At 43.7% G+C, this 25,585-nt stretch overlaps 1 protein-coding gene across 1 annotated transcript in view; it reads left to right on the top strand.

The window, feature by feature from the left end:
* Positions 1–25,585, top strand: part of LOC307233104 (whirlin-like) — a gene marked incomplete at both ends in the record, with an annotated part of 80,752 nt that overhangs the window by 45,206 nt on the left and 9,961 nt on the right. Inside the window, 2 exons of the mRNA XM_080004317.1 lie at positions 20,589–20,872; positions 25,187–25,256. Coding sequence (XP_079860443.1) covers positions 20,589–20,872; positions 25,187–25,256 — 354 coding nt within the window. The remainder of the gene's footprint in view (positions 1–20,588; positions 20,873–25,186; positions 25,257–25,585) is intronic.

The raw sequence follows: 25,585 nt of genomic DNA, 5'->3' as shown, positions 1-25,585 counted from the left end.
TGTACCACAAGGTTGCATTTTAGGTCCACTTTTATTTGCCTCTTGGCCAAATTATCCAAAGACACAATGACTCTTTTTATTGCCATGCAGACGACACACAGATATACGTTTCTCTGAGACCTGGTGACCCAAACAGCCTAGCTGCTGTTGTCGATTATCTCAATGATATCAACCGTTGGATGGCACAGAATTTTCTTTAACTCAATAATTCAAAATCAGAAATCATACTGTTCACTCCCCCAAATTCTACCAGTCATATTGAAAGTGGCCTTGGCACTCTGTCCACAAATATTAAGTCTGTTGCCAGAAACTTGCGAGTACTGTTTGACTCTGACATAAACTTCTTCTTCTTCTTCTTTTTCTTTCGGCTGCTCCCATTAGGGTTCGCCACAGTGGAACATCTGCCTCCAATACCTTCTGTTCTGTGCATCTTCCTCCCTTACACCAAGTGCCTGCATGTCCTCCTTCACCACATCCATAAACCTTCTCTTTGGCCTTCATCCTTTCCTCTTACCTGGCAGCTCCATCCTCAGCATCCTTCTCCCAATGTAGCTCTCATCTCTCCTACACACGTGTCCAAACCATCCACATCTCGCCTCTCTCACTTTTTCACCAAACTGTCCAATCTGAGCTCTAATGTGCTCATTCTTAATCCTGTCCATCCTTGTCACTCCCACTGAAAATCTCAACATCCTCAACTCTGGCACCTCCAGTTCAGCCACCTGCCTTTTTGTCAGTGCCACTGCCTCTAAACCGTACAACATACAGTAGCTGGTCTCACTACCGTCCTGTAGACCTTCCCCTTCACTCTTGGTGGAACCCTTCTGTCACAGATCACTCCGGACACTCTTCTCGACCCCAAGTACTTGAACTCATCCACCTTCTCCACCTCCACTCCTTGCATTCTGAGCATTTCGCTATTCTCCCTCCTATTCAGGCAAATGTATTCCGTCGTACTCCTGCTGACTTTCATTCCTCTTCTCTCTAATGCATGCCTCCACTTCTCCAGGCTCTCCTTAACCTGCTCCCTCCTCTGGTTATCATCGAGGAATGAGTTAATGTTTGATATATTTGATTCATTATCTGAGTGATATAGCTGATTATAAAATTCTCTAAATATGTTATTGATGTCTTGTAGGGTGTGATGTTATTCTATCCTGTGGATCTTTGGTGGCTGTAATGAGTGTTTTTTCTCTATCGGGTTTCAATTGATTGGCAAGAAATTTACCTGATTTGTCATTGAATTCAAAATAATTTGCTCTTGTTTGATGCATGAGGAATTGTGTCTTTTGATGGATGATATTATCAACTTGAGGTGTAATTGTCTGGATCTCATTTTAGATTTGCTCAGTGGGTGAGTGTAGCCAACAATCCCAAAGAGCAAGATCACTCATATATTGTTTTATAGTGTCCGACGAACGCCAGGGCTTGTGATTATTTGTGATTATGAATGGTCTAAACTTGGATCCACTACTGTGTTGAAGTCTCCTCCCAGTATAATAATTGAGTCAGAGAATTCAAAGAGTTTTGTAAATATATTGTGAAAGAAATTTGGGTCGACCTCATTGGGGCCATAAATATAAGCTATGGTAAATTTGATGTTACCTAAAAATCTGTTAATCATTATGTAACAGCCTTCTATGTCTGACATTGGGGTTTTATTCTGATATGGGATACCTTTATTGATCAATATAGAAACACCTATTTTTTTGAGTTGTATGATGCAGAAAACATCTGATTTACCCATTTAGCTCTGAGTTTGAGGTGCTCGGATGCAATGAGGTGAGTTTCTTGCAGTAGACAGAAGCTGGGGTCAAGCCCAGTGAGGTGACTTCGAATTTTGCTACGTTTAGCTGGTGAGCCCAAGCCTCTCACATTCCAACTACAAACTTAATGGGTGATATTGAGGTTAGTCAGGGGGTGATGGGACAATGCATCCAAGGCAATAGCTATACTACCGTGCCCAGGTTTTCCCATAGATAAGTCTGAGTTTTCCTACTTTACATTCCTTTTTATTGTCCTAGTATTGCAGGAAGATTGCAGATCACAATGTCATCCGCGAACATCATAGTCCACGGAGATTCTTGCCTGATTTCATCTGTTAACCTGTCCATCACCACTGCAAACAAGAAAGGGCTCAGAGCTGATCCTTGATGCAATCCCACCTCCACTTTGAATGCCTTTGTCATGCCTACTGCACACCTTACTACTGTCTGACTGCCCTCATACATATCCTGTACCACTCATACGTACATCTCTGCCACCCCCGACTTCCTCATGCAATACCACACTTCCTTTCTTGGCACCCTATCATATGCTTTGTCTAAATTCACAAAGACACAGTGCAACTCCCTCTGACCTTCCCTGTACTTTTCCATCAGCATTCTTAAAGCAAACATTCCATCTGTAGTACTCTTTCCTGGCATGAAAACATACTGCTGCTCACTGATCCCCACCTCTCCTCTAAACCTAGCCTCCACTACCCTTTGGGAGCTTGAAGCTTGGGCTTCATGAAGTTGGCTGATCAACTTTATTCCCCTGTAGTTACTACAGCTCTGTATGTCTCCCTTATTCTTGAAGATGGCTACCAGTACATTTTTTCTCCACTCCTCCGGCATCCTCTCCCTTTCCAGGATGGTGTTAAACAGCCTTGTTAAGGAATACCACTGCCTTCTAACCTAAACATTTCCATGCTTCCCCAAGTATGTCATCTGGGCCAACTGCCTTTCCACTTTTCATCTTCTTTAATGCTGTTCTCACCTCATCCTTGCTAATTTGATGAACTTCTTGATCAACTATCCCCACATTATCCACTCTTCTCTTCCTCTCATTTTCTTCATTCATCAACTCCTCAAAGTACTCCTTCCACCTTATAAACACACTCTCCTCACTAGTCAGCACATTCCCATCATTATCCTTCATCAGCCTAACCTGCTGTATATCCTTCCCAGATTGGTCCCTTTGTCTTGCCAATCGGTACAAGTCCTTTTCTCCTTCCTTACTGTCCAACCTCCCATACAACTCGTCGTATGCCTTTGCCACTTCTTTCTTTGCCTTCCGCCGCATCAGCTTTTACTCCTGTCTACTTTCTTCATCTCTCTGACTATCCCATTTCTTCTTCACCAACCTCTTCTGCTCTCTGCTCTCCTGTACTTCCTCATTCCACTACCAAGAGTCCTTGTCTTCCTTCATCTTCCCGCATGATACACCAAGTACCTTCTTGGCCGTCTCCCAGTCATCTGGTAACCATTCATTCACACCTATTGCCTGCCTTACCTCTTCCCTAAAACTCATGCAGCACTCCTCCTTTTTCAACTTCCACCATTTTATCTTTGGCTCTTCTTTCACTCTTTTCCTCTTCTTGGCCTCCAGAGTCATCCTACAGACCACCATCCAATGCTGACTAGCGACACACTCCCCTACCACCACTTCTCATTCGCTAATCACCTCCTGCATAACATGTAGTCCACATGTGTGCACCTTCCTCCACTCTTGTATGTGACCCTGTGTTCCTCCCTCTTCTTGAAATACAATAATTGTAATCTAATCTGTTATGTAATCTAATACTTATAACAGCTAATTCCACCCTTTAGCGAAATCCACCACCATCTGTCCTTCCACATTCCTCTCCTTGACATCATACCTACCCATCACTTTCTCGTCACCTATGTCTCTGATTCCTTCGCCAACATGCCCATTGAGATCTGCTCCAACGACCACGCTCGCTCCCTTGGGGACACTCTCCACCACTACATCCAACTCACTAAAGAATTCTTCTTTCTCTTCCATCTCACACCCAACTTGGGAAGCATACGCACTGACCACGTTCATTATCATCCCGTCAATTTCCAGCTTCATGCTCATCACTCTGTCCGACACTCTCGTCACCTCCAAAACACTCTTGACATATTTTTCCTTCAATACTATCTCTCCTGCCATCCACTCCATGGTAGAACAGTTTGTACCTGGCTCTGATACTCCTGGCCTTACTCTCCTTCCACCTGGTCTCTTGTACACATAGTACATCTACTTTCCTTCTCTCCATCACGTCAGCCAGCTCTCTCTTTACCCCTCATAGTGCCAACGTTCAAAGTTCTTACTCTCAACTCTACTCTCCTACCCTTCTTCCTCTCCTGCTGTCTCTGGACAAGCCTTCCTCCTCTTCTTCTTCTTCGGCCAACGCTAGCACAATTTCCACTGGCACCCTGTTGGCTAACGACACCAGTGGCGGTTGTTGTTAACCTCGACATAAACTTTGAACAACAAATTTAAAAAAATGTCATGTCCTGCTTCCTTCAACTCAGAACCATTTCACAAATTAAACCAATACTATCACACAGCTACCTGGAAAAAATAATCCACGCCCTAATTTTCACACGACTAGACAACTGTAACGCCCTCCTTTCTGGCATCAACCAAAAGTCACTTTCTCCCCTCCAATTAGTTCAGAACACAGCAGTTCGCCAGTAGCAAAAGACGACATCACCCCAATCCTGGCTTCTCTCCATTGGCTCCCTGTCCGGTTCATTGACTTTAAGATTTTTTTGATCACTTCTAAAGCACGTCTGGTGTCTGACTCCAAGCTACTGTATATAACAGATATGCTGACCTCATATGAGCCAGTATGCAGCCTCAGATCCTCAGGCCTGGCTGTTAAAAAGTCTAGACTTAAAACTAAAAGTGACCGTTCCTTTTCTGTCAGGGCCCCTTCACTTTGGAATGACCTGCCTGAGAAATTTTCAGCTAGCAGAGTCAGTGAATTCTTTAAATTCACTTCTCAAACCCATTTTTTAGATCCGCTTTTATGTGTATGTTATCTTTTTTGCTTATTTATATTTTTTCCTTTTATTACTATTTTTTATTATCCTATTGTATCTATTTTTTTGTATCTTTATCCGCTTTTACAATTTCCTAAATGAAATTGAATTTCATTGAATAAAATTCAATTACTGTTTATTAATGTTCCATTGCCTTTTAATTTCATGATCTAAACACTCTTTTATTTCCCCGTCAAAGCACTTTGTAAACCCTGTTTTCAAAAGGTGCTATATAAATAAAGCTATTCTGTCAAACCTTGGGGCTGTAGCACAGGGGTTATGAGCAGGAGGGTTGGAGGCAGCATGTTTTAAGAGTTTATTGTCGAGCTGGAAAGCTCTAAGCTGTTGACGTCAGGCTGCTAATTGTTCCTCAGTTTCACTCATGTTGGAACCAACACCTTAAATCAATGACAATGCCAAGTTGCAGCTACTGCTATGCCTGGATGGGGAGCACCAGCCCTGGGGATCTCCCTGGTCTTTTGCACTGACTGCCATTTAATATTTAATCTATCATCAAATACAAATGCTCACATCAAACATGCACCACACACTAACTTTTTCATGTTGCCGACTACACCAAATGTAGCATCGATTAATTTAGACACGGGGTCTTCAATAGAGAGGCCACAACAGTCAATGTGGGTTATCTGCCATAACAGGCTATTTATCAAAACATTTAGCAAAATTCTGAAATGAAAAAGAAAGGAGGAGGGGACAGACAGTTGTACCATGACCGGAAAGCCAACCACCCACTGATGGAGCACTAGGAGTATCTACCTGTGAGAAATGTACCAAACCAAAACATAGTTCAAATAATACATCACACTCATAAAATGTGCCTGGAGGCCACAACTAGCCGCAGCACTACCCTAAACAATATAAAATCAATTCTATAATAGAAAAAAAAATAGAAAGATCAACAAGGGCTAAAATACTCAATAAAAAACAATCCTAAAATAAATGGCAGACAGAGTTCTGCCTGTAAACAAGCAGAACATTGTTACAAATTAATTGTGAGATAAATTCTAAATTGATTCATTGGTCAGTCATCGCTTCAGTTTTTCTACCTAGAATTAAAGCTATGGCAGACTGTGGTAGTCCCACCTGCACCTCCACCTGTGTTCAAACATACCAGTTTATTAAAGAGAGAGAGGCAAGATAGAACAAGTCCAGAGCAGACGGAAACATGGCAAGGGCTCCTCCTGTGTGTCTGTGTGGGGATGGGTGATTTAACCTGTGCTCGTTGATTGCTCTAGCGAGAGACAGGCTTGCAGCCAACCTGCAGGGTCCAATTAACCTACCAAAGACAGGTGTGGTTGCTTAAACCACTCCACCTCCACACCACACAGACCCGTTATCATAATGCTTAAAAAGAAAAATCCCTCAGGGTGCGTGCACCCCTACAGTTCCCAAACCATAAAAAAACACTAAAATGAATATAAAACCCTTTATATTCATTTTACGCAAGTGTACAGGACAGAAACATGGAGAGAGCACACAAAGTGTGGGGGCAGCCTGCAGTCTCCACACCTGCTGTCCATGAGCCTACTTATTAGCTTGTACTCTCACATAATTGGCTAATACCCCCTGCAGGGGTCCCAGTGTCCCTCTGCTACAGTTTGTTTAAAGGGGACCTATTATGCTCCTTTTCCAAAAGTTAAATTGGTTTTTGAGGTCCCCCAATTTTTTTTCAAGTTTATTTTCTGAAAATACCACTCAAACAGTGAATTCTAGTTATTCTAACATGCCTCTAACCCGGCTGTTCACCCGGTTCTTCTTGGCTGGCTGTTTCTGTGTAAATGAACTGCCCTAGTTTTGTCAGCCAATGGGGTTTGAGCATACGTTACAGGTTCTGTGAACTAATGGGGTTTGAGCATTACTTCTTTACTTTTTACTTCTTTACTTTTTAAATAACCAATTCAGCAATTGCTGAATCTTCAAGGCCAATTTAAAAGTTCGCTCCAACTTTCGTTGCCGTGCTTTAAGCTTGTGGGGGACACCGACCAGGACGCCGCACACAGGGTTTTTTTGTTTAATGTAAACATTGGAAAAAAATAAAAGAAAATACATCTACAATAAAAAAAACACAATTTTTATTTGGAGAAACGCACAGTGCACACCGCAGCCTACAGTCTATACACCACACACACACACACCAGAATTATTTTTCAAATACTAATACATTTCCATCATCTGCAATTTATTCATGGACATTTGATATTAATTCCTCTCTTTTTTAAAATAATTGTGCAGGTCTTTGCAGCCAACAATAGAGCACACCCATGATTAGCTCCTAACCTCTGGGCCACACCGGAAGCAACATGTCAGTGTCACGGAGGCGTCATGCCACGAGGCTCCTAAACCCCTTGTGCTTTTTTGCCTCGACTCTATTTTTATTCTATAAATATTTAATAACCCAGGCTGGAATGCATCAACCATATATAAAATTGCTGGTGTGCGGTCCTAATGTGGATTACTGAGTTAAATTAACAAACTAATACATTTTCCCTCACAACAAACTAAACCTCACTTATATAAAGAAAATATCATCATTCCAGTAGGAAAACAAATATCAGGCCCAGGAAAATACTTTATATTTTACTTCATACTTGGGAAGTAGTTTTATAAACTTAATTGGACTGGTATACTGTACCTCAGAAACACAGGAGAGGGATGGTGTCCTTGCTGCTTGGAGTATGTGGGCTCTAGTCAAACTGACTTGTCAAGCAATAGATTTTTGTAGTTGACAAATCTGCCAATTTTTTTTACAAGGTATTAATATGTTTTATCAAATGTATCAGAATATATCCAATGCATGTTTTAATTATTTAATTAATCAAACCACAAATAACTGATAACCAATATAATCCGAAAACACATTATTAAAGAAACAGCTCAATAAATACACATATAGATTGTGGAAATCGCCTGCATCCTCCTCTCGTTAATGGGACGAACCTGCCACCGCTGCCGTCCCTTGTTTCTCCCTCGGAGAAGAACTGGCACCGCCTTCCTCCTGTTAATAGCCGGTGCTAAAATGCAATGTATTTATAGATTATTATTCATTCCAGCGATAAATGCTGCTGTTTGAAATATAAACAATATACGCTAAACTCACAAACTAATACAACTACCTTAATAAACTCCAAATGCAAATAAAATAAAAAACAAAAGGTTGAAAATGAAAGCAAAGAGTCACTTACCCATTGAAAGCTGAGAAATTTCACAATTTGAAGTTTAAAGTCTCGAGAATGCTGTTTAAGCAAGCGTGTCGTAGACGGATTGAAGTCGGTCTCAGAAGGATTTGACGGATCATCAATATTGCTTCTGGTCTAGCCCAGGAGTCAGCTTGGATGCGAGCGTGTCTGGTGGTGCTCCAGCCATGGGTGGAGTTACTCAGATGGAGGACGGTTCTAATGTTACTGAAGCCCTTAATGACGTAGATCAGGGCTGCAAAGCTGAACGGCTCGTTTTAGGACATTTTTTCTGACACAGACAGCTCACAAAAAACGGTGTGTTAGTAGGCCCATTAGAGACCCAAATTTATGTGCACAAGCACTGAAAAAGGGATTTTTGCATAAGAGGGGCCCCTTTAGATTCTCTTTTGATATGTTATATATTTTGGGATTAAACATTTTTAATCTAATTGAGAACATTGTTCAATCAATGCTGGGTTTCGTTATTTTTGTTCCCAAACTTATCGAAATGTGAGTGAAAAATAAAAAAATATAAATGTAATCCAAACCTATGTATTGTCAAGGCCCTGGCCATGCCTCCATTTGTTTGTTTCCCTTGTCTTTCTACAATATGTGCCCTGTTCCCTTGTGTCTCCTGTCTTTCCCTGTATGCCTGTGTGTGTGTATGTTGCCATGGGCGTGGCTTCCCTTTTCCACTCCCTGCTCCGCCGGCACACCTACAGGCAACCGGTGCCTCATCTCTTCTACAGCATTAAAAACCCGGCTCTTCACCGTTTTGTTGTTTCACCTCCATGGTACCATGTGTTTAGGCAACTAGAATCTAAGATTAAATCCTTGTGTCGTCCTTTTAGCATACGCTAATCTGTCTCTCCGTATCCCAGGATCCTTCCTCCTACCTGCCTGCCTGCCGCCGCTTCCCCTTCCATGCTACCCGCCAGTTACGCACCTCCATTCCCAGTCTTCTCTCCTGCTTCAACTGGATCCTGTTCCCCTGCTTAACCTCCACGGCAGACCTTCGTCTACAAATAAACTTTTTCCTACCTCTCTGAGTCCATGTCCTGCATTTGGGTCTGCATTTTCATAACATGTATGTGATTTTTGCTTATACGAGGCAAAACTGAAACCTGCTCTAGAACCAAGACAAGTGGAGCTCCTCTATCTGTAAAGTAAAAAAAAAATTAGAATAATAATCTCACCATATCCTAATGGTTACGTCTATCAATAGAATATATCTCAATATTAAGATTATCGGCATTATCCAAAAACAAAGTTGTCACATTTAATGAAATATGGGCTACATTTATCAATGACACAACTCTATCTATAAACACCCGATTTGGGATGTTATCGTGGTTTAGGACATGTTGGGGTTTCTCGGGTTGCAGGTGTTGTGGTTGGGTGGGTTCTTTGTTGCTGTGGGTGATGGGCCTGGGCGGTGAATGCTGTAGTCATGGGGAAATCCTGGGCTTGTTGGGGAGGTTGTGAGTGTGGCGTTCTTGCGGGGCCCGGCTCCAGGCCTTGGATCTGTGCTTGCCATCTGTGGCCCAGGTTCTGCGCTTGCAAGTGCGACTGATGTCTGCACATGGGGGTGTGTTGTGTGTGTGTGCTTTGAGGTGCAAGTTAATTTTGTGCATTTGGGGACTGATTTGCATCAGTGTTTGAAGTGGGCCGGTACTCACTGGTACGCAGTAATGGCACTTCTACGTTTTACTCCTTTGCATACTGGGACGTTTCTTGCACATTGGCACTTCTTACAAACTACCGGTACTCTGTTCTGCCCTCGCAAGTGGACAAATTATGTCGACATATTGTAAAATATTTCATATTAGGTCTGTTATCTTGGTAAAATCGGGTGCAAGTGATGAAATTCTGAAAAACTGAAATTCCAACATAAATGGCCGTTTCTTTACAATTTTCCAATAGATTTTTCAGAGTTCTGACTTCAATGCAATGCAGCATTTCTTTATTATAAAGCAGATTTATACCCCGCCAGCATGTGACTAAAGGGAGTACAGGCACTTATTTTTTTCCACTTCAATCACTGGTATTTGTGTATTTGGGGGCGTGGTGGGTATTGCTTTGCTGGCGGAGCTTTGGGCTATGAAGGTTCTTGGGGCTGTGAGGTGTCTGTACAGCTGTGGGGCTTGTGGGTGGCCTTTCTGTTGCTTGGAGGCACTACGATAACTTTCTAACCTTATACACCAGCACTACAGGAACAGTCCTGTGACCCGCCAAATTACACGTGTGTTTTCTTCTCCTTTATTGCTGTTGTTGTTACAAATGGAAGCCACATGCCATAATTGTTGTTCCAATTTTAATCAATTTAAATATGTTTTGTGAAATTGTTGGGTTGTTGTTGTCCTTCATTTCTATGTTTCTATGTTTGCTTGTGGTGATTCCCCACTCTTGGAGCAGCAATGATGACTACTTACTTAGTTGATAAAAACATGTTGAGGTCGTTCTCTGAAAAGGAAGGTTGTTGATGGCCATACATGTATAACAAAAATGCTGTGCTCTCGTTCCACAAGTCATCCAAAGGTCTGAGTTATTGTAAGTGGTTCTTGATTGTTATTAAAGGTTAGCCTTGCAGTTTGAACATTTTAAATACATTTTCAGATTAACTCTGTCTTTTATGCAATGGCATACAAATACCCTTTTTGTATGCCCAGCTTGCTGACAGAACAGGTTAAAAAATTTGTAACCCAAACATCCATTTAATTTGGAAGCACAACTCCATCACCACCACGGCACTACACCAATAGCAGTGATAACAAACCCTGCATACAGTTTGTTGGCTCATTCAGAACTAGTCGAAAGCAAAAGAAAAGTCACCGGCAGAGTTAAATCGGAAACCCTCCAAATATCCAATTAGCCGGGGGCGCGATGTGGAAAAACCTTGCCAAGCACAGGGACTTTGGCGTTAGAGATTGAAAGCAACCCGATCTGGCATCCAATTGAAATCCGTGTTCATCCGTGTTTTATTTGAAGTTGCTTTTTTCGTGGGGAGGGGAGGCTGGTGGCCTTCAGGATCCACTTCTCATCTTCCTCTTCTGAGCCCTGTTCTTCCTCTGACCCTTGTCGTCACCCCAGATTTGCCATCCCCCCACCATCTTATCGCTACTCGGCTCTCCTCTGCCCTCCCCCAACCTCCCTGGGTTACTAAACATCCTTTCTCCTCTCCCTCTCGCCGCCGGTTAGACGTTGCTTTTTTAACATCTCATTCCGCTCCGTGAGATCACATCACCGAGGGTTTGGTCTCTCGCACACGGTGCGAAAAAAGATCAATATCAGCAGAGGAAAGAAATAAAATGACAGCACAGGTTATGGAATGGTGATGGAATTGCGCTACCGAATTAAATAGATGTTGTTAAATAGATTTTTTTAACCTATGTTGTCAGCAAGCTGGGCATACAAAAATGGAACAGTATTTGTATGCCATTGCATAAAAGACAGAGTTAATCTGAAAATGGATTTAAAATGTTCAAACTGCAAGGCTAATCTTTAATTACAATCAAGAACCACTGACAATTACTCAGACCTTTGGATAACTTGTGGAACGAGAGCACCTTAACATGTTTTTATGAACTAAGTAAGTACTCATCATTGCTGCTCCAAGAGTGGGGAATCACCACAAGCAAACAAAGAAACAGATGAAAATTGGAAATATGCCCGGAAAAGCATCAAACGTCGAGTAGAAACCTCTAGAACTTACCCATTATTCTATTTCCCCAAACAATTTTATTTTTTCCCTATTAATTTTCATATTCATGTTTTTTCCGCCTTTTTGTGCGGTACAGTCCTCATTATCTCATGCCCTGATGGTTTCCAATGTCTTGTCTTGTCTTCAAATGTCCGATTCTCCAGCCAGGGGCTCGTGGAAGAATCGTCCCCTTTCTTCAAGTAAAATAAAAGGGATGAAATATCCAAAAGATTATATGTCTCTCTCGCCCACCCACATAGAATTGGACATCACAGCCTTCCACAAAATCCTTAACAGATCCTCCCCCCACCCCCTTGTTCCATTGTGGCCTTCACCATGAGGCCATCACAAATCTGCCAGTTGTCTAGAAAAATAGTAGTTTGCCGTCTTTTCTGTCCTTTCTTCAGCGCTGTGCTCACCAAGATTCACATTTTGCAAACAATTAATTGTGACGTAAAAAACCCTGAGGTCAGTTAAAGGTTAAAGAGGTAGGTATGTTTAGAATGAAAATGGGGGTAGGGGGGAGTGCTCTCATCCTCCATCCATCACTCTCACTCTGTGAGTTATGGCGTTTCACTCAAGCTCGATTTCGCCAGGGCATAAATGTGTCTGCGATGGGGGGAGGGGGGGCGGAGTGAGAAATCGATAACTAATTTCTGCCCCTATAACATTTTGCATGCTATAGAGGAGAATGCCCATCAAGAGTGCATACACTGTAATAAATGGAGAGCTTTTGTTTTTGCCGTTTCAGCAGTCGGTCGGCGTGTTATTGCTTTATGCGCGCCGACTCCATCTCAGTACTGCTTCTGATATTCCAACCAGCATTGGACAAAGCATTCAACCCCTGTTAGTTGAGTCAAAGTATGGAAGTAGCTGATTCAGGGCAGGGCAGAGCTAGGGAAATCACTGCTGCAATTTGTACATTTATTGCCATCTAAAATCTAAACAGATACTACCCTTTTGATCCGACTTTAATGAAAATTTTTGAAAATGTACCAAGTTATATCATATTGTCCTAAATTGTGACTGTTGTCACCTCTACTTAGTACCCAGTGTTTTATTTTGGCAAACATTTGCTGGTAGTAGGTACCCCTTAGTTACTACAACATGCTCAAGTTTGTTGGATCATCCTGGTTGGGGGTCCTCCTATGGACCACACAATGTCGCCATAGAAGCATGACTTACCAGGTCAGCCAATAAACAAAACATATTCTCACAAGCACTAGACTACGGAATGGAAAGGGAAAGTGAACATAGCAAACGCAAGAGGTTTTTGAAGATCCCTTATTTTAATGGTCTCGTTGTTTGACCCCCCTGAAGAATTGCCACCTTACTCTGGTGGAGGGGTTTGTGTGTCCCTGTGACCCTGGGAGCTGTGTTGTTGGTGGACATTAGCCCCTGGTAGGGTCTCCCAAGGCAGAGTGGTCCCAGGGGAAGGACCAGACAAAGAGTGATTTAAAGGACCCCAACTCCCCGAAGAATCGCCCCTTACCGTGGTGGAGGGGTTTGTGTGTCCCTGTGACCCTGGGAGCTGTGTTGTCGGGGGCATGAGCCCCTGGTAGGGACCCAAATGAAGAAACACCAAAGGCAATATGGTACCTCGCCTGGAATAGGGAAACCGGGGCCCCCTCCTCGAGCCAGACCTGGGAGGGGAGCTCGCCGGCGAGCATCTGGTGGCCGGGCCTTGACCCATGGGGCTCGGCTGGGCATAGCCTGAAGAAATATCATGGAGCCGCCACCCTGTGGGCCCACCGTCTGCAGGGATATGTGTTGGGGTCAGGTGCAATGACAGCTGGGTGGCGGGCAAAAGCGGGGGCCTGGGCCTGCTGATCCTCGGCATCGCAGACTAGTTTTACGGATGTGGAATGTCACCTCTCTGGTGGGGAAGGAGCCGGAGCTGGTGTGCGAGGTGGAGCAGTACCAACTAGATATAGTTGGGCTCACCTTTATGCACAGCACTGTCTCTGGAACCCAACACCTGGAGAGAGGCTGGACTCTCTCCTTTTCCGGAGTTGCCCAGGGTGAAAGGCGGGTGTTGGGATACTCACGAGCCCCCGGCTGAGTGCCGCCATGTTGGAGTTCTCCCCAGTGAACAAGAGGGTCGCCTCTATGCGACTGCAAGTTGCTAAGGGGAAAGCTCTGACTGTGTGTGCTCTGACTGTGTGTGCTTATGCACCGAACACCACCAGTATTTGGGGTGGCGTCCTGGAAGGGGCTCTGCCTAGGGACTCTATAGTTCTACTGGGAGACTTCAACGCTAATGTGATGGAGAAACCTAGAAGGGGGTGATTGGGAGGAATGGCCTGCCTGATCTGAATCCGAGTGGTGCTTTGTTATTGGACTTCTGTGCTAGTCATGGATTGGCCATAACAAACATAACTCATAAGTGTACGTGATACCAGACCACCTTTGCTCAAAGATCGATGATCGACTTTGTAGTCGTGTCATCAGATCTGCTGCGGTATGTCTTGGACACATGGGTGAAGAGAGGAGCAGAGCTGTCAACTGATCACCACCTGGTGGTGAGTTTGATCAGATGGCGGGGGAGGCCACCAGACAGACCTGGCAAACCCAAACGTGTGTTGAGGGTGAACTGGGAATGCCTGGTGGATGCCCCTGTCCGCGTGGTCTTCAACTTTTTTCAAGCATCCCGGGGGAGGTTGGGGACATGGAATCTGAGTGGGTTATGTTCAAAAACTCCATTGCAGAGGCGGCTGCTAGTAGCTGTGGTCAGAAGGCAGTCGGTGCCTGTCGTGGCGGTAACCAAAGAACCCGTTGGTGGACACCAGCAGTCAAGGAAACCTTCAAGCTGAAGAAGGACAGCCAAGCAGACAGGTACTGGCAGGCTAGATGGGCTGTGGCTTCGGCGGTCACTGAAGCAAAAACCCGGGTGTGGGAGGAGTTCGGAGAGGCTATGGAGATGGACTTTCGGTTGGCCTCAAGGAAGTTCTGGCAAACTGTTCGGTGACTCAGAAAGGGAAAGCAGGGATTGGCTCAGGCTGTATTCAGCTGGGGAGGAGAACTGCTGACCCGGAGTGGGGATATTGTCGGGCGGTGGAAAGAGCACTTTGAGGAACTCCTGAACCCAAACCAATACGTCCACAGGGGAAGAGGCAGAGTCTGAAGACTCAGGGGTAGTCTCGTCTATATGCCTGGCAGAGGTCTCTGAGGCAGTTAAAAAGCTCCTCGGGGGCAAGGGGCCGGCGGTGAATGAGATTTGCCCTGAGATGCTGAAGGCTCTGGACATTGTTGGGCTGTCTTGGTTGACACGCCTCTTCAGTTTCCAATTTTTACCAGGTACCTGGGCCGTCGGTACGAGCCATCCGGGCCTTGTACAACCAAAGTGAGAGCTGTGTTCGTATTCTCGGCACAGAATGGACAGGATCTCAAGGCGCAGCCGAGGTGAGGAGAGTGTCTGGTTTGGGAACCTCAGAATTGCATCTCTGCTTTTTGCAGATGACGTGGTCTTGTTGGCTTCATCAGACCATGACCTCCAGCACGCACTGGGACGGTTAGGAGTTCAAGTATCTCGGGATCTTGTTCACGAGTGAGGGGAAAATGTAGCGTGAGATGGACAGGCGGATGGGTGCGTCGTCAGCAGTGATGCGGGCGTTGACCGTTGTGGTGAAACTGGAGCTGAGCCAGAAGGCAAAGCTCTCAATTTACCACTCCATCTATGTCCCAACCCTCACCTATGGTCATAAGCTTTGGGTGGTGACCGAAAGAACGAGATCGCGAATAAAGCGGCCGAAATGAGTTTCCTCCGTAGGGTGGCTGGGCTCAGCCTTAGAGATAGGGCGAGGAGCTCGGACATCCGGAGGGAGCTTGGAGTAGAGCCGCTGCTCCTTCGCGTCGAAAGGAGCCAGTTGAGTTGGTTCAGCATCTCATCAGGATGCCTCCTGGGGCCTTCCTTTGGAGAAGGCCTTTTTTCCGGGCACGTCCAACTGGTAGGAGACCCAGAACAGGGTGAAGAGATTACATATCCCAACTGGCCTGGGAACGCCTCGGGGTCCCCCAGGATGAACTGGAAAACGTTACCGGGAAGAAGGAGGCCTGGAGCTCCTTGCACAGCCTGCTACCACCGTACCCAGCCCCTGATAAGCAGAGGAAAATGGATGGATTGATGGATTGATGGATGTTTCAGTAAAGTTTCAGTACTGTTTCACTGTTTTTGTGCTCAAATCAATTATTAAAAAACAACAACAATGTATTGTGGTGACTCGCTGAGAGTGCCTTAGTAATACATGAAATAGCTCAAGGGAGGAAAAAAAATAAATATATATATATATATATATATATAGTATCTATATATATATATATATATATACGTATATATATGTATATATATACATATATATACATATATATATATATACTTCACTTCTTCACTCTTCACACTTGGCGGGTGTATTGAACGGGCATGAACTAGTCTATCTAGAAATCTAGAGATCTTTGTCTATCTGTCTCTCTATCTGTCTGTCTATCTGTATGTTGTGTGTGTGTCTGTCTGACTGTCTGTCTGTATGTATGTATGTCCCTTGATTATCTCGACAACCATTCATCCAAGCCACTTCACACTTGGGGGACCAAGTGTGAAATATCATAAGTATTGCTGGGGACCCAAGGACATGCAGTGTCGAATTTGGTGCAAGTTGTATACAGAAAACCGAGGTGGCCTTTGAAGCCAATTCAAAGAGTACATGTTATGATGTACAGTACCAGAACAGCCCAGAGCCATGTCAACAAAACACTTCTGGTCACATCATTTGCATTTAAAAGGAACTTTAGAGTGAAGAAAAAAAATTCAATGAGGCAGCTGGAAAATAATTACAAACCTCTCATACAATAATTTTCAACATCTCAACAAATCCCTGTTTCCACAAACAAAATACAGGACACCATGGCCTGGTTAGCAGAGGATCAGAAGGACTTGTTTTTTCAATTGAACCAATGGAGCCAGTGTAATGTGTGGAGTTGAACAAAGCCAACATGTTAATCAATGCACCAGTATCTATCAAAAAATGAACAATATATACAAAATCACAGGTTGAACCAGTGTTTTTCAGCCACTAGTGTGCTGTGAGATCGCCAGGAGTCAGCGAAATGTTTCAAATTCCACTTTCCAAATATATAACGAATGGAAATTACATTTGTGTTGCAAGACCAAAATTGCAAGACTGTGCTTGTTCATCAAATTTGTCAGTTCCAGACAGAATACTAGCACCCGCAGAACGAGTTTCGCTCAAAAAGTGAGGACTATTTGTAATGACGAAAGGTTCGACTCTTTTTTTGAGATTCATTCTTGACTCAGTAAAAGAATCGTTCCAGTTTCTGACTCTTCGCTTTGCGTGGTGAACGACTGAGGATCTCTTGCGAATGATGAACGAGAATCAGATGAGTTGCTTTGGCTCCAAGTTGTGAATGGAATTCTCACAATAATCAGCAGTCACATTCAAAATGAATTGTGATAAACACCTAGACCATTTTTTGCCTGGGACATTAATTTAATCCTCTGTAATTATTTTCAGTTTATGATTTGAAGATTCACTCACTCACCTAAATCTTTTGCCGGCGTGACTCCTGACTCCTGAGTCGTTCAAAATAATTTGTTTGCTACAACAATTTGTTCACAAGAAGTTATTAGTAAGCCATAATACTAAGAACTGTTTTTGGCAGTTTTTGACACAGAGACACAGGTGATGGGGTTGAAAAGTACCAGTTTTATTGTAGAAAGTGGGCAAGGTGGAACAAGCCCAGAGCAGATGGAACACATGTCATGACAAGTCAAGTCAAGTCAAGTCACACTTTATTTATAGAGCGCATTTCACACCAGGGCCACACAATGCGCTTTACAAAGAAGTACAAAAAAGAAAGAGAGAACGTAGTTGTCAGCCGGTCATTACAAAATAATGCCCCTGAAACAACAGCAACAACAAAAGCAACAACAAAGACAGCAAAAACAACAAGAAAAGTGACTCCAACCACAGTGGCAGCATCAGCAACAGAAAAGACCAGCAGCAACAACAACAGCAGCAACGTACACGCAAAGACGTCACCGGAACTGGAAGTGGTAGCTCTCACCGGAACTGGAAAGGTCACTCAGGTTAGAGTAGGTTAAGTCGAGGTATGAGGTTACGTTATGTTGAGGTATAAGTTAAGCGAGAGTTAAGTTTAGGTATAAGGTTAGCAGCAGCAATCACAACACCAGTTAAGATATAAGGTTTGCGGCACCAACAACAGCACCAGCAGCAGCAGCAACGACACCAGCAGTGACAATACCAGCAGCAGACAACAGCAGCAACATAAACAGCAACAGCAACAGTGCACAAGCGAAGACGTTCCGGGACCGGAAGTGGTAGCTCTCACCGGAACCAGAAATCTCCTTATCTGTATTGAGTCAACAGTGTGTACCATCTCATCTCAATGAAGTAAAGCACAGCAAAGACGTCACCGGAACCCGAAGTGGTAGCCCTCACCGGAATCGGAAATTTCAACTGTGTGTACCATCTCATCTTAATCCAGTCACGGTCCTTTAATTAGCGACCCTAAGTTACGTGTCAAGTTTTCAATCAGACCTCAGGAGGGAGATCCTTATGACTCTCTCTCTCTCCGAAAACACACCCTTCTTATGATCCTCTAAGTGTAATATCACAACAGAAACAACCACAGCAACAGAAATAGCAGCAACATCAACACCAGCAGCAACAACAGCAAAACCAAAGCTGGAGCAACAACAGCAACGCATACACAAAGACCTCACTGGAACCGGAAGTGGTAGCGCTCTCGGAACCGGAAAAGTCACTCAGGTTAGAGATGTTAGGGATGTTGAGTTGAGGTACAAAGTTAGAGATATTTAAATTAGGGTATAAGGGCAGAGATGGTTAAGTTTAGGTATAAGGTTAGCAGCACCAACAACACCACCAGCAGCAATAACAACACTAGCGGCTACTGTACCAGCAGCAATAATAGCAGCAGCAACAGCAGCAGCAACAGCGCACGAGCGAAGACGTCATCGGAACTGGAAGTGGTAGCTCTCACCGGAACCAGAAATCTCATCTGTATTGAGTCAACAATTCTCAGGGAGTTCTCAGTTCTGGCCACTATGTGCCCTCTCTGCTGTGAGGCTGTTTGTGTGTGTGTGTGTGTGTGTGTGTGTGTGTGTGTGTGTGTGTGTGTGTGTGTGTGTGTGTGTGTGTGTGTGTGTGTGTGTGTGTGTGTGTGTGTGTGTGTGTGTGTGTGTGTGTGTGTGTGTGTGTGTGTGTGTGTGTGTGTGATTTTTTGCATTTACTTATTTGCTTTTGTATAAATGGATTTTTTTTTCCTTTTTATTTATGCTTTTAATTGAAATTCAGATGCAAAACTACAAGAGGGTAAAAAGAAGTCTCCATATCATGTATCATGTCATGTGCAAAGACGTATCAGGTTTCAATTGCCAGCAACTCCTGCTCCATGGGTCACATGCAAAGGAAATGACAGAGATCATTGTCATTAAAATAAATTCTTGTAGCAGGAACTACAGCAGCTCATGCTGGTTACAGATTCTGCTGGCACTGGAAGCATGATTAATTGCATGATATGCACTGCATAAATGAGAAAGAACGAAAGTGTAGCATACACATACACTAACGTGGTTGTTTGCAAATATCAGATACTGTCGTGCCAAACAAGGAGGTAAGAGAGTGACTGAGATAGTGTCCCCGTTATGCACGGGGCTTATTTTGTGTCATTCAATATGGAAAAGGATTAAAGTAAATACACCTAAAACAAAAACACAGTTTTTATTTTAGGTGTTTTATTTTTATAATAGTACATATTTTAAAATGTATTTTAGTTTGTATTATTTGGAGGGAATCACCCATAATCTCTGCTCCTCTGCACCCCTATCGCTCTCTCTTTAGGGTGGGCCAAATTCCTGGATGGGCGGGCCTGGCCCCCTGGGGCCTGCCCATAACAACAGGTCTGCGCACCACTATCCTGTTAACCACTAATATTGCCACTAAACATCACAGACCCGCAGAACAGTTGGTTCTATCCCTACTAATAGTGATGCAAAACAATTAGCCAACGATTCGTTCGTTGTGAATTAATCTTTTAACTGACTTGGTAGGTTGGAGTCACTCCGGCAAAAGAGTTTGCAAGCAAATCGATTTACAAACTGAAAATAATGACTTATGGCTAAATTAAGGACCCAGGCAAAAAGGGGTCTAGGCATTTGGTGTAATTCATATTGAATGTGACAGGCCTACTTTTTGCATTCCACCAAAATATATATTTTTGACAGAATCAAATAATTCATGGGAGACACATCCATTCACAACTCAGAGCCAACTCGACTCCTCTGACTCCTGTTCACAATTAAGCTGAATCAAAACTAATGAAGAGTCGGAAAATTGAAACGACTCTTTGCTCATTACTGAGTGATTCGTCAATCATCGAATCTCAAAAAAGAGTTGAACCTTCCGTCGCAATTTATAGTTCTCACCTTCAATGAGAAACTACTATTCTAACCGGAGGCGATGAATTAGATTAATTAGTGCAGTCTTGCAATTTTAATCTTGCAACACAAGAGCTAGTTTCCATTTTCTATGTTTTATTTATGTTTTATGTTTTATTTTAAGTGGAATTTGAAATATTTTCACAGCACACCTGGCAAGCTCTCACAGTGGTTGAAAAACAATACCATAAGCATCATGGCTTACTGCCATGGGTTACTGGTTTACATCTGGTCTAAATATTTGTCATTTGTCCGAATACCGAATATACAGAGAGATATTTTATGTGGCCGATCATTTTAAGAAGATCCTTTTTGCCCTGTTGTCTACGTGTTGACCTAACAAACCTGCAACCCCCCCCCCCCATCCCGCATCCTTCCAGGTTGGCGACCAGCTACTGGAGGTAAACGGCCGTAGCTTCGTTGTCATCTCCCACGACGAGGCCGTCCACATTCTCAAGACAGGCCGCCACCTGCTGGTGAGGGTGAGGGATGTGGGCCGCCTGCCCCACGCCCGCACTGCTGTGGACGAAACGCGATGGATCGCGAACAGTCCAGCCGTAGCGGAGAGCGCAGCCGCCATGCCAATGCCCATGACGCTGTCAGGCGGAGCTAGTCCCACCCCCGGCCGGGCCGGGGTCGCCTCCTCCGCTGCTAGTGTAACTAGGTGAGGCGCTGACTCAAGCGGTCGAGGTGAATTTATCCAAGGACGCTAACAAACGGGAATCTCTCTCATGTGGGGACACAATATAAGTGAGTACGGTCCAAGGACAGCAGGAAGTAATGGCTCATCAGAGGGGCCAGTGAAGGATACAAGGATTGTGGACTTACTTGTCTGTTGTCATTCATACAACTACAAAATTTCCGTCAAAGCTGTTTTGTGCCTACTTTCTTTGCATTGCTGATGGGAAAAAGTCTGCAAGCAAAGGTCAAATGGCTGTAATTTAATTTTTAATTATTAATTAATTTAATTTTCTATTTAATTTTTCTTTATTCTGCTAAGATGTCAAATGTTGACTCCCAGAGAAGTGTTTCACAGCCTGGCATGATTTAGATAAGCGTACCTGACACACCTGACTCTATCTGAGTAACGACGGCGCATTAGTCCTTGCCTTTAGACCTATGCATTAGACCCTGCCTGCATTAGTCCCTGCACTAATCTGCCAGAAAGATTTCAACTGAAGCCAAGATTATTTTTAACAACTCCTGGACTCGGGTCAAGAGCTGAACGCAGCTGAAATTTCACAAGGCCACGCACTGCATTAATTCACAGAAGGTCCCTGTCTTTGTTTTTTATTATGGAGAGGCAGCATGTCAAGACTCCCTCTCTCTCTTTTTCCTACCTCTCCCTTGCTCTCTATCTGCCCGTCTGCAGCTCTCTCCCTCACAATCCCTAATGGAGCAGGGCCTAATTGAGAACTCTGCTAGGTATAAATCCCCCCCCCCCCCCCCCCTCGCCTGCCACTGCCTTAGAAACCATACATCATCATACACAGTGGCATTGCACTGTATTAAACTCATGTCTTCTCAATTCCGCCCAAGGCTTAAGGTCTGCTTTACAATTTTTATTTTGCGTTATTAACGCCCCTCAACCGAAAATTAGCGAGATGCGTGAGCATGTTGATTCTTGCTCTTATTATGGGTTCAATTGCCCGGTGTGTGTTAGTGTCAAATAGGGTATCAGTTATATATTCTAACTTCTTTTTTGTATTGTGTTACAGACCATCCTCGGCAAGAGCTCCTTCTGCATTAGTAAAGGTAAGCGAGATGAACAAGGCTCTACAGGGTACACTCTTCCAAACTGGACTCTGATCGGTTCTATTTAATGTGCACTCAATCTTTATGAGCACATGTATCCAGTCAGCACGCTAGTCATTCTGCCTTGGAAGGCAAATAATGAAATATGGCTATTTGACATGCAGAACACACCACTGCCGTCGACCACATCTGAAGGCTTGCCAGACTCTTGCCACTCTGGGAAGATTAAACTTCCCTTTTTAAGGTGCCAGTATACTCATCAGAACATTATGAGCTATGCACCAGTTTATCAACAGTTCACCGAACCACCTCCCTCATGCCTGCAATGGTCCAACTATCACAGTTCAATGGTCATTTGCGGTTTGTTCCTCATGAACAGGCTTTGTATTGAGTATCCCAACAATGTTGTACACGTAAGTATAGCTTGGTTCTTTTTCAGCAAGTTCTTTCTCCATTATAAGATACTGCCTCTGTCTCTGTCTGACTCTTTCTGGTGGCTAAAATAGTCCTTACAAATTCACTGATCAATCTTCCAATCTTGCATTAAGGAAACCAAATCTCCCAAAATGTGGTGGACCCTGATCAGAGCAATATCATCGACCGTATCTGTTTGGATGCCATGATGGGTCATACCCCAAACAAACATGTTATAAATAGCTCAAAGTGGTGATGACAAGACATTTTAAAACGTCTTCTGTCACCCATTCCCCAGTGGTATTTTGTCTTACACCTTTGAAGTTATGTTGTGACAGAAATATAATACTTTTCCTTCCTGAAGGCAGTGTGTTCCTCTAAATTGTGTCTCATTGCGCTGCTGTTATTTGCATGTATTTGAATTGGGTATTATTCATACATTTGGTGCTAAATTGGCCCCTTTCTAACAGGTATTTTGCAATCAGACACATTGGGAGACGGTGTGAGTGAGCTATTTGAATTGTTGCCCCAATTGCCCTTATTTACCTTGCCACATGAATAACTGTGGCGCAGTCACAGACGCAAAACAAGGACAAATTCCACTCAGCAACAAAACTTCATGGGTGTGTTTGCGCTGGCATTTCATAAGTGCAATATCTTTTGTAAAGCACTGAGACGCCGCAGATAGCGGGCGCAATTGATTCGCAATTCATGGTGCTATCAGCGGCCACAATCCATTCTTTCTGAATTTGCCCAACTCTGTGCTATTTGGGCCATGGGGAACAGGGACCACTGACCACTGCAGTCGTCTTTGTGGGCTCTAGCTGAAGTCAGTCGACAGTATATACTTAAGGAGCTAAAATAAGATGACTGAATTAATATTTTAAGGACCCGGACACAATAGCTAGCTAGGCAGTCTGGTCCCCTGTGCCTCTCTCATCCTCCGCTATCGCTCAGCTTACGGCTACTTTTATTAATAGCATTCTAAACATATGGGGCCATATGTAAATGCATACAAAAGTGGCAACCTGATCTACATCAAAGGCTCTTTTATAATCCAACAGCTGTTTGTTTTTTTTGGGGGGGGGGGGGGGGGGGGGGGCTCTGTCAAAACGGGTCAAAAATGTCTACGCCTCTGGCAGCCCCGGCCTTAATGAGATTTGTAATTTGAATTTGAATAGATAGCCATGTTGGTTTTAATGCAGGTCAGATGGCCGTTTCCATAGCCCTTGGCTAACAATTAATGAATTAGGGAGAGTGAACAAAAGACGTCAGTCTTAATGAAATCCTCCTATGAATGCCGAATGTGTTCTGCATGAACGCTTGGGTCATCTTATGGTGAACAGAGTGGCAGTGCATATCAACTAGCCTTATTAGTCAGTTTAATGGAAGTATGGGATCCATCCATTTGCACATTGGATAGGGGGTGGTTGCTCAGGCGGTAGAGCTGGTGGGTCTAGTGATCTAAAGGTTGCTGGTTCGATCCCAGGCTGCTCCTGCTAGACTGCTGTAGTGTCCTTGAGCAAGACACTTAACCCCTAATTGCTCCTGATGGCTGCGTCCATCTGTGTTTGAACAATTGTAAGTCGCTTTGGATAAAAGCGTCTGCTAAATGAAATGAAATGTAATGGATTTATAGGACATCCCAGCTAGTGTAGAAATCTGTTTTCACACCAGGGAATTCTACACACACCTTAAGTTCCCAAAGTACAGGAACAGATACAGGCAGATTCGCATACACAATGGAAAATCACATTGGAGCTCTGTTTTGCCCCTTTAACGGTGATTGATTTTACATCCAAAAGATTTATAGAACCTTTGCTTTCTTTACAACACACAGGGGTGTACTACAGCTGTTTATGTAGTAGCAATAAGTCATCCCGGTTTATTAGTTTCATTACGCGCTTATCGTGACATCTGTCATCTCTTGAAAAACAAAACAAAAAAGCACTGTAAAGGATGACCTCTTGATACGCCTGTTATATATACAGTATATTCTCATACAGTAAGCCGAATAACTCAATTTTATATAACCAAATTAATTGCACTAAGGCTCAGTTCCACAAGGTATTCTTTATTTTACAAGCAGAAGACAAAAATAACTAGAATAACAATCAATTCTATAATCAACTACCATATTCCCCTTTAAGGGGCATGAGTTGGTAGCGGTCAATATTCAAATAACTGCTATGCTTGGATTCCCATTAAATCTACAAACAGAAAAATAATGTCCTTAACAAATTTGTTAAAGAGCTGTGTGGTTTTACAAAGAACCATCAATCACTAAAGCAGTGTTTCCCAACCTTTTATCAATTTCAGTTAGCGTCTTTATTTTTCGGTGTGTATGGAAGTTTGCGTCCACACCTATTTTCCAGAGACTCATCTGTCCGTTCCTACGGGAAGTACAATGAGTGAGCTATTTGCAACGCAGGTGCAGCTTATGGCCCCAATGGGCCACTGAGCCCTTTTTCTGCTTCTCACGGAAGACAAACTTTCCATAGTCAAAAAATAAGGCTACACCTCATAGGCAAACTGTGTTATGCTACTGTATTCCTACTTTTTTATTATCGAAAAATCCTTGTCACCTATACATATATATATCGCAACAAACCATTACCTGCCTCTGTGTGATTTCAACTGCAGTTATGAAGAATTGTAAAGTGGTTATACACACCAGCTTCAAAGAAAGTGTTGCAAGTAAGACGATAACTGGGCCATGACCACAGAAATAACCGCAAACATCAAACATTCCCTAATTTGCATAAATGAAGGTATACGTTTTTATAGAAGCGTTGAACATGGTCTGCAGCAGCCACTGCAGGGCTGTCCATGATGCAGCACACCAGAGCGCCCACCGTAAGCAGAAGGTCACTGCGGAGGTACGAGAGGCAGTCAACGCAGCACAAGGGGGGGGGGTATTCGTCTTTCACTGGCCACAGAACATCAGCGTCAGCCAATCCTAGGATGGCCAACCCATCCCAACCCACCTCGCCCCAATCTCCCATCATGTTCCAGCTGAACAAACCCCCTTTACATTAAGCCCTGTGGAAGCAATCATTGATTCTTTGTAATGAAGGCTGATGTGGCTGATTCTTTGAGATGGATCCTCTGGCCGCACTGTCCCCCGAGGATGTCTTAAGAAATCACATTTGGACTTCATCCAATTGACTTCACTCCATTGCACTTCCCAAGCCGCCTTCCCCTCCCT

The sequence above is a fragment of the Zeus faber genome (genome assembly GCF_960531495.2).
Source record: "Zeus faber genome assembly, chromosome: 7".
Taxonomy (NCBI): Eukaryota; Metazoa; Chordata; class Actinopteri; order Zeiformes; family Zeidae; genus Zeus; species Zeus faber.
This window is presented reverse-complemented; position numbering and strand designations above follow the sequence as displayed.